The 9,681-nt window shown below is 57.1% G+C and overlaps 1 protein-coding gene across 1 annotated transcript in view; it reads left to right on the top strand.

Annotated features, from left to right (window-relative positions):
- The window catches only part of LOC103271506 (SH3 and multiple ankyrin repeat domains protein 3), a 55,175-nt gene that overhangs the window by 42,938 nt on the left and 2,556 nt on the right, over positions 1-9,681 (top strand). Inside the window, exon 23 of the mRNA XM_021718020.1 lies at positions 2-1,402. Coding sequence (XP_021573695.1) covers positions 2-1,402 — 1,401 coding nt within the window. The remainder of the gene's footprint in view (position 1; positions 1,403-9,681) is intronic.

Raw genomic sequence — 9,681 nt, forward strand, 5'->3', positions numbered from 1 at the left:
ACCTGCTGCTGCCCTCGCCGGTCTCTGCTCTAAAGCCGTTGGCCGGCGGCCCAGGCCTCGGGCCCGCGGGTTCCACGTTCATCCACCCGCTCACCGGCAAGCCCCTGGACCCCAGCTCGCCCCTGGCGCTCGCCCTGGCCGCCCGAGAACGGGCTCTGGCCTCGCAGGCGCCCTCCCGCTCCCCCACGCCCGTGCACAGCCCGGATGCTGACCGCCCCGGCCCCCTGTTTGTGGACGTGCAGGCCCGGGACTCGGAGCGAGGCACCCTAGCCTCCCCCGCCTTCTCTCCGCGGAGCCCGGCCTGGATTCCTGTGCCTGCTCGCAGGGAGGCGGAGAAGTCGCCCCGGGAGGAGCGGAAGTCGCCGGAGGACAAGAAGTCCATGATTCTCAGCGTCCTGGACACGTCCCTGCAGCGGCCTGCTGGCCTCATTGTTGTGCACGCCACCAGCAATGGGCAGGAGCCTAGCAGGCTGGGGGCCGAAGAGGAGCGCCCGGGCACCCCAGAGCTGGCCCCGGCCCCCATGCAGTCAGCTGCAGTAGCAGAGCCCCTGCCCAGCCCCCGAGCCCAGCCCCCTGGGGTCACCCCAGCAGACACCGGGCCAGGCCAGGGCAGCTCGGAGGAAGAGCCAGAGCTGGTGTTTGCTGTCAACCTGCCACCTGCCCAACTGTCCTCCAGCGATGAGGAGACCAGGGAGGAACTGGCCCGCATTGGGCTGGTGCCACCCCCTGAAGAGTTTGCCAATGGGGTCCTGCTGGCCACCCCACTCACCGGCCCGGGCCCTTCGCCCACCACGGTGCCCAGCCCGGCCTCAGGGAAGCCCAGCAGCGAGCCACCCCCTGCCCCCGAGTCTGCAGCCGACTCAGGGGTGGAGGAGGCTGACACGCGCAGCTCCAGCGACCCCCACCTGGAGACCACAAGCACCATCTCCACAGTGTCCAGCATGTCCACCCTGAGCTCAGAGAGCGGGGAACTCACCGACACCCACACCTCCTTCGCCGATGGACACACTTTTCTACTCGAGAAGCCACCAGTGCCTCCCAAGCCCAAGCTCAAGTCCCCGCTGGGGAAGGGGCCGGTGACCTTCAGGGACCCGCTGCTGAAGCAGTCCTCGGACAGCGAGCTCATGGCCCAGCAGCACCATGCCGCCTCTGCCGGGCTGGCCTCTGCCGCCGGGCCTGCCCGCCCTCGCTACCTCTTCCAGAGAAGGTCCAAGCTATGGGGGGACCCCGTGGAGAGCCGGGGGCTCCCTGGGCCTGAAGACGACAAACCAACTGTGATCAGTGAGCTCAGTTCTCGCCTGCAGCAGCTGAACAAAGACACACGCTCCCTGGGGGAGGAACCGGTTGGTGGCCTGGGCGGCCTGCTGGACCCTGCCAAGAAGTCGCCCATCGCAGCAGCTCGGTGAGCAGGGTGGTCTGGGGAGGGTCCTGTGTCTTATCCATGGCCCCCTCTGTTCTTCCTCATGTCCATTCTCAGGCTCCTGTCTCTCCTCGTTCTGTCCTCTTAACTGTCTGTGGCACCTCCCCGCCCTGCTGGCCCTCCACCTCTGTATCTGGTCTTGCTTTGCTTGTCTGAGCTAGAAGTCTCTCTGGGGCATTTGGCACATCAGGGCTGCTGCTCACCACGTCCCTGTTGGTGCTGGAAGTGGAAGCTGGGAAGAGGCCCAGGTCGGGCACGAGCACCTCCATGGCCCTTCTGGAGGCTCTCTGCCCCAAGGGCTCTCTTGGGTTCTTGCTCTCTCGTTTCTGACCCAAGCTGCCTCCACATTGCCGGTAGTCTTAGGGTTGGTCTCCTTTGGAGTTGCACCTCCCTCTCCCTCTCCTCTCCTCTCTGTTGCCATGTGGCTGGTGCCCTCTGCCCTAAAGCTGCCTCCTGCCTTGACTTTCTTTCGAGGCACACTGGCTCCCTTTGCGGGGGACCTGCCACTAACTTCCTGTTTTCTGCCCCGGAAGCATTTTCTGGTTTTTGGCACCACCTTAGAGTCCCTTGAACAGTGTCTTTTGTGTCATTTTTGAAGTGCGTTAAGAAGACAGATGGAAGTCACATCATCTCCCTGCACCCCCATATGCCCTCCTGCCTTATCCTCCGATCTCCCTGTCTCTGTCTGCCCTGCCCCCTACCCAGGGGAGGATTTGGGGAGAGTAGCTAGCAGGGTGCTGGGGTGCCGCCAAGACTGTTGCTGCTCTGTCTAGGCAGAAGCTGCCAGAGCACCTGGGCTGATCCCATAGGTCTTTTCCTTGAGAACCCCACCCTCAAAAGCTCTCTCTGAAGAGGATTCCCTCAGGCCCCTGGGCTGCATGGATGCTGGTGGCAGATCTGGTCGCCCCCTGCCAGCCCTCTTGTCTGCCTTTTTCAAACTGCTTTTGCCTTCTGTGTCCCTAGGTCTCCCCTCCCATTTCTGGGTTTGTGGGGGAGTGTGTTCTAACCTGTGACTCCTCCTTCTTGCCCCCCTGAAGACCAACCTAGCAGACCCTTTACTGTCAGCCTTGGAAGGCAGAGTTCACAAAGCAGCCAGGTGTTAAGAGTGTAAGGAATTTGCAGGTCTTGCTCACAAGATCCTGGCCATTCTAACCCTCTTTCAGTTCAGGATTTAAAAGATCAGTGGGAGCTTGGGAAGCTCACGGTGCTTCTCCTGAGATCCAGGGATACTCCTGTCATCCCATGGCCTTGCTCTGGGTCCCTCTCCCCTTTGAGCGTCTCCCAACTCCCAGCCAGACTGGAAAGCCCTCGTCCCAGCAGTGCAGTGGGAAAGTGCCTGGAGAGTGGGTGTTATGGGTATGGATGGTAAGCATCCAGTCAGGATGAGCAGCCCAGGTTCTCAACCTCTAAGCAGGACCAGACCCTGAGGATGAGCGCTCCAGCCTTGACCAGCCCCTGTCTTTCCTCTCTGCTTCTCCTCCCTCAGCCAGCCCCTTCGCTCCTCTCTGCCTCTTGGTCTCAATGAAAATCAAAGCCATTCTAAGTGCCTGGCATGCCTGGCTTGGTGCAGGCCCTCAATAAACATTTGTCAACTGGATGAAAGAATGACGCTAACTGCAAGTGCTGTCTTTTGTGATATGAGATCCAGGGAGGCAGCTTAGGACAAACACCAGAGAAGGACTGACAGCGGCTCAGATTTACTGGGTATCGAGCCTCCACGGTCGGGCTCAGGTGATCCCAGTTCTCATCATTGGCTCTGCGTGCTCCCATGGGGTGGCTGGGACAGGGTCCAGGTGACTCCTCAGCTGGAAACTTCCAGCATGCCCCTTCTTTGAGTTCATCTTCCCACTCTGGTCTTCAGCATTTTGCCTTATTCAGGGTAAGGCTCTCTTAGCCCATGGCTTTGGGTTTCACCAGGTTTCTGTTTTCCTTTCTCAGATGCGGGATGGGAAGGGCAAGAGTGGCAGCTATGATTCTTATGTTACATCTGTTCCACAGGCTCCTCCCCCAGCCCTCAACAGTGCTCTTACACTCAGCAGTTCCTGCAGAAGTCCAGGAAAAGTCCACATGGTTGGCTTCATGTGGGTCCTCTGCTTTTCCCTGTCCAATCGTTGGGGTCGGGGGTGTAGGGCTGTCGTTGGCCAGGCTTGAGTCCTGTAATCCCCCAGGAACCATGGGAATGGGTCTGTCCACCTAGCAAGCAGGTGCTGAGAGAGAGGGGAGGTGGCTTTCCAAAGGGAAATTCAGTGCTGTCATGGGAGGAACCAGATGCTGGAACAACTGATGTCTCTGTGACACAGCACTCTCTAACTTCAGCAGCTCACTTCTTTGCCTGACACTGGCATGGGGCCATCAGATGGCACTGGATATCAACCCTAACATGTCACATCCTAGCTCTGTCATCCTAGACAAGTCACTTAACTTCACCCTAGACCAGTCACTGAACTTTCACCCTCCCCTGTGAAATAAGTTTGGAGTGAATGAACTTCACAGCCTGTCTCAAGGTGGCATGCAACATCACCTGTGAAGCACTGAGCAGGACCAGGGCTGGGCACACGCTCCCTTACTGATGTGGACCATCATTGTTTCTGTTGTCACTAATACCAAGACACTCAGGCACTTAGGCCAAGTCTTAGAGTTCTTTGTGGGAAAATGGGCGCACTAGATGTAGCATTAGAAATGGGCACACTAGATGTAGCATTGGAAACTGTCCCGTCATAGTAGTTTGTCTTCACACCATTCTGTTAGTTGGGCCATAGTATAGTTTCCATTTTCCAGACAATGAAACTGAGAGTCCAGAATTTCATTCCAGCCAGTAAATGAAGGTTTCTGTCTGACCACCTTGCTCTCTGGCTGCCATAATGTGGAGCCTGTAGCATTAATGACATGCACTGGGCTGATGCCCAGTGATCCCTCCCAAAGAAGTGGCAGATATGTACATTATCCAGCACAGACACACATGCCGGTATTTATTAGTCATGTGTGTAATAAGTAGCACCCGGTGTCACCTGATCAGCCCAGCTGCATCAAACCACCCTTCTGCTCTGCAGACTCCTATTCTGTTTGTCCTTGTGTTTTCTTCTGTTCCTGTTCACTCTTCCTTCTACCCTCTTGTGCTCCTTCTTGCCTTCAGACCTGGGCAAAACCACAGCCATCTGGAGTAGGCCCAGTGCCCACCCTGGCCCCTTTACTTTTGGCTGCAGGTGGGGGCAGGGGGTGGGGGGAATTGCAGAAAGCTGTGGCCATGTCTGAATCCAGTACTGTTTCACATCTGGTCGTATGCATGCCCACTGTGGCTGTGGTCCCTTCGCAGCTGCTTGTCCTGCAACCAGTGGTGGACGGACAAAACTGTTAGTGAAACTGACTTTTAGAGAAATGTCCAAAGTGCGGGAAGTTCTGACATCCAGATGTGACTACTTCCTTTCTGGGACCAATCCTGGGAGAGGACCAATCCTTAGGCTGCCCTCAGGATCAGACCCTGAGTCATGTCCCCAGCCTCCTGTGTATTCCCTCAATGTCATCTCCCAGGTCCATCTCTCTCCTCACTGACTGACCCCACAAGGAAGGAAACTCCCCTCTCTGCCTACCCTCTCCACAGATGGCTCTAATGTTCTTTAGCCACGAAGCGCTCTGTGGTCTGAGATCTTTCTGGGCAAGTTAAGCTGCCTGGTATGTCATGGAGCCAAAGCTTGGTGACCTGTGGAAGAAGGTCACGCTTATTTGGGTTGGGGCCACCTTTGATTTTTTGGATGGCAGCTGGAGTATGCAGCACCTTCATGCTGCCTCTGGAAGGTCCAGGACCCTTGGGTTTCTGAAGCATTGATCCCAGATTGTCCACCTGCCCTGTGTTTCCAGCTTCGAGTCTAGCCCTGCTGGACAGACACTCATCTACTCAGAGCCCCTCCTCTGTCTCTGCTTTGGGCTCCACACCTGACTCTGAGGCTGCATTTGGTCATTGATTCAACCTGACTCTGAGCTCCACAACTGACCTTAGGCTCCCCACCTGTCTGTGAGGCCCACGCCTGTCTCTGAGCTTCACTTGTCTTCCAGGTTCCGTGCTTGGATCCCCATGCTCTGAATCCCACGTGCAGTCTGAGGTCCACAGCAGTACTCAGTTCTACCTTGGCTCTTAGAATATACCTGTCTAACTTTCACATTTGGTCTGTGGAGTAACTTAATAGTGAAATAGCTTTGGAAACACAAAGCTATGGAGGTTCTTTGCCGCAGTACTTCTAGTGCCTTTGATAAGCTTACGTGGAGGCAGGCACTGTGTGCTGTGGCAACCTATTCGGGTCACAACTGGATCTCACAGAAGACCCACATTCCTCATGATGGTGAAGAAACTCTGCCCGGCGGCCTGCTGTAGGCCCTTTCTGCTGATACGTTTGTCAGAGATCTGGACAAATTACCATGTGCTCAGCTGATCATATCTGCAGGTGCCATGTGCTCAGCTGATCATACCTGCAGGTGCCTCGAGGCCAGCAAGGCCTGTTCTTCTGAAACCCAGATTGAATGTGTCACGCACCTGCCAGCCGGGGCACTGGGGCCAGGATGAACTCTGTCCCTGCAGGCCAGATGCAGTATGGACATGTGCACTTGTGTTCCTAGGAGCCCTGACCTCTCCTGGGGGAGTAAGAAGTGGGCACAGAGGAGGGGACATAGGACACTTGGGCAAGTCAGGGCTGAGCTGGGAACAGGTGTGGGTGTGGAGGAGTAAAGCAGGTCACCAGAGAGGATGCCTGGGAGCTTCAGAACCATGTCTAGTTGTGTGCTCCTACTGAGGCTTATTTGCCTTAACAAGTTCCCCAATGTGCAGAAGGTCACTGTGTGAGTATGGGCCAGAGGGGCTGACACAGAGGCCAAGGCCAGAGTGTGGACATTTTCCTGTTCATTGGTACCAATGGGCTGGTGGAGTTGGGCAAGCCTGGGAGGGACATGTCATGTATTTTTGTGTGATTTTCTTTTTCCAGTGCACCTTGTATTCCTGGTTTTGTGTTAGGCACCAAGAGTCAAGGAGAACGCTAAGAAGTGAGGTGAAATACCCTGAGACCATGAAAAGTCTGGATGCAGAGGTGTCTTGGGGTGAAGGGAGCCCTGAATTGATGGTAGGAGTTGGTGACTTGTCGGCCATAGATGGAGCAGCTGATGGTGGCTCCCACGCTCTCTGTGTGGGAAGAACAGGGTGCCATTCACTGGAGGCAGGGCTAGGGGGTGTGTTTGGATACCCCAGTAGAGGTCTTGATCTTAGGAGAGCTAGCCGGGTCTTACATGTGGCATTCCTGGGCGCATGGGTGGCAGTGAAGGATGGGGGTAGATCATGTGGACCAGGAAAAACTGCAGACTAAGAAGAGGGGAGCCAGAAATCCAGGAAGGAAGAGGCTGGAGAAGGCATCCCCAAAAAGGAAGTAGATGAACAGTCAGCAACAGGCTGATAGCATTGGCAACTGCAGGTGGCAAGGACTGGTGAGACCAGACCTCACCGCTAAGAGTCACTTGGAGACAGCCAGACGGTGGAAGATTCAGACGTTGGTGGAAAGACATGGGGGCCATGGAAGCCCCACAGAGCAATCTGGTCTTGGACTCTGGAGGGAGACTACTGAAGATGTTCATGGGTAATGGCACTTGGTGAAATATTGTGTGTCAGAGGGTGGATGGACCAGCGGCTCTTTGGGAGGCTGGCAGGTGCTGTGATGTGGCTGTGTGGTGATCGGAGCCTGGCCAGGGAGGTGGTCAGACAGCTGAGAGAAACCATGGAGACGTGGAAATCAGATGTGGACTCTGCTGGGGTTCTTGCCCTGGGGATGGTACGGGCAGTACCCTGTTCCTCATGAGGAAGAAGAGGAGGAGCAGACACCTGGGCTGTATGGATCCCCCACTCCTACCACACTCTCCTGTTTCCTGGGGCCTTTGAGGGCACAGGCTTCTTTGGGCCTTTTCTCCCAGCCTCCTGATGTCTCTGGCATGCTTTGGGAGGTGGTAGCAGGGTGACCTGCCCTCCGTCTGCTCCCAGCCCCATACAACCTAGCCCCACTCCTCTTGCTCTTTGATCCCTGGCTCCTTGGTGTCTCTGGAACCAGCCTGCTCTAGCTCTGGCCCTGCCAGGCAGGAGGGCTCCTGTGCCACACAGGCAGATGTAATTCTGCTCTGCCCACCTCTGACCTCCTGGAGCCCAGACCTGTTCTGGGCTCTGGCAGAGCTTCCCCACTGCACCACCCAGCAGCCACCCTGTGCCCTGCCTTCACTGCTGTGGTCCCACCAACTCATCAGCTTGCTTTGATCACACTTGAGACTCCGGGTACAACTGACGTCACGACTTCATTGCAACCTAAACCTTGGGGCAGGTGTCCATCTATGATGCAGTTCCACAGACCAGGGTCACTGTTTGGGGGCTGCGGGTTGGGGAACCAGGCACATATTCCTGGTCCTGCTCTTTTCTGGGTGTCCACAGTGTAGTCCCACAGACATGATTCTCCCAGAGTCTCCCCTGGCGCACCCTCCAGCAGTCACCACCACCTGGGCACACCCCACCACCACCTAGCACCTCCCCTCAGGCATCCTCCTCACTCCCCCAGCTGCCACCCCACTTCACTCCAAAGTGCAAGCAGCTTCATGGAGGCTGGGTTTGATGGGAGCCAGGAGAGCTGCTTCTGGTGGTGGGTACCTGATCCCTGTGCTCAGCTCGGGTATTCTTGGACTCCCTCTCTGTTGGGGGGCACTGCGTGCCCTCTTCAGGAAGCTCTGCTTTGGATCTGAGTAGTTGGGAGAAGGCAGTAGGGACAGAGGCTAAGAAGACAAATTAAGTCCAGTGGGAGAGACAGAGCTCAGATCTCTAGAGAGGCTGACCTTGCACAGGTGGGAGACAGAAGACAAAACCTGCTGTAAGGGTAGGAGTGACGCTGAGGGAGCCCTGCACCTGTGTGGGATGGGCACTGGTGATGCTGTGTGAAGAAGACAGCCTAAAGGTGGATGGGGAGCTCAGCCTGGCCAAGGAGAGGGGGGCGGGATGGCAGCTGGAGAGAGGCCAATCGTACAGCAGAGGATGTGAGGGTCTCAGCACCCCCAAGTGCCAGGCTCCTATGGAGGCCTAACCCAAGCCCTTCACAGGGCACACAGGCAGATCAGAAGCCACACAGTTGTGCCAAGCCCACCCGCACTTTCAGACAGTCTCATAGGTGCTTCTACTGCCCTGGCAGGTCCAGCTTGCTCCACCTGTAGCTGGGCCCCTGCACCTGAGTTCCTCCCTACACACAGTCTGGCCTGGGGCTCCCTGCGCCTAGCTGCCTGTCATGTGGTTGCAACTGTGGGCGTGTGGGCCTGGCCTGCTAACACTCTCTCTCATTGCTCTCTCCTGCCCATCTGCATGTGGCTGCTCTGTCTAGCTGCGCGGTGGTCCCGAGCGCCGGCTGTGTAAGTGAGCATGCTCATCCCATGCCTCTCGCCATTCACATGCCTGGCTGCCTGGGTCTCTGCTCTGTGTGGCTGCAAGGGGCCTGGTGCCACCAACAGCCCCTTGAGGCATCTTCTGGCCAAAACAGGGGATGTGGGGATGTGGGAGTAGGTTTTCTCTGGAGCAGTCATTCCAGGCGAGCCTCCTGCTGTGGCCAGGCTGAGGATGGGCTGAGGTCCAGGGTCCTGGCAGGTGAGGTTGGGAAGTGAGCTGCCATCGTTCTCATGTGTGTGTGTGTGTGTTGGTGCCTGTGTGTGGCGCTGCTGCCTACCACTGCTGCTGCATGCCAGTAACATGTGTGAGTGCCATTGCTGCGGTTGTGTATGTTGTGTGCGGGAAGTTGCCTTCCTGTCGTGGCTGTGCACTGCCACACATGTGCCCTGCATGTGCTGCCACTACACTGGCGTGAGCCTCGCCTGGTATGTCTCCAGTCTCACAGCCTGTTCAACCTGAGCGGCTGCCAGCCTTCTCTGTGCCTCAGCTGTCCCTGAAGCTAGCCCAAGCTTCCCTGGGTCTCCTCATGAGGGCAGAGCTGTGGGGCAGTGGTGAGGGCACTGTCCGAGTCACTGTCCGGGGCATCTGTGCCCAGAAGTGGATCTGAGGCTGGCAGGGAGGGGCAGCCAGCCCTCTGTGCCAGGGGAGGCTGCCTTTCCTTTGGTGGGCTGCTCATGGAGCCTCGATGGAGTGGAGGGGCACCAGTCTTCCTGTTCATGTTGCCGTCAGGCTAGGGGTCTCCCAGAGCAGGACACTGGCTCTGACCCAGGGGCCAAGCAAAAGGGTCCCACCCTGAAGTCTTCCTAGGACCGGCGGCCAC

This window comes from Carlito syrichta, unplaced genomic scaffold, assembly GCF_000164805.1.
Source record: "Carlito syrichta isolate Samal-C Ts95f unplaced genomic scaffold, Tarsius_syrichta-2.0.1 Scaffold311716, whole genome shotgun sequence".
Taxonomy (NCBI): Eukaryota; Metazoa; Chordata; class Mammalia; order Primates; family Tarsiidae; genus Carlito; species Carlito syrichta.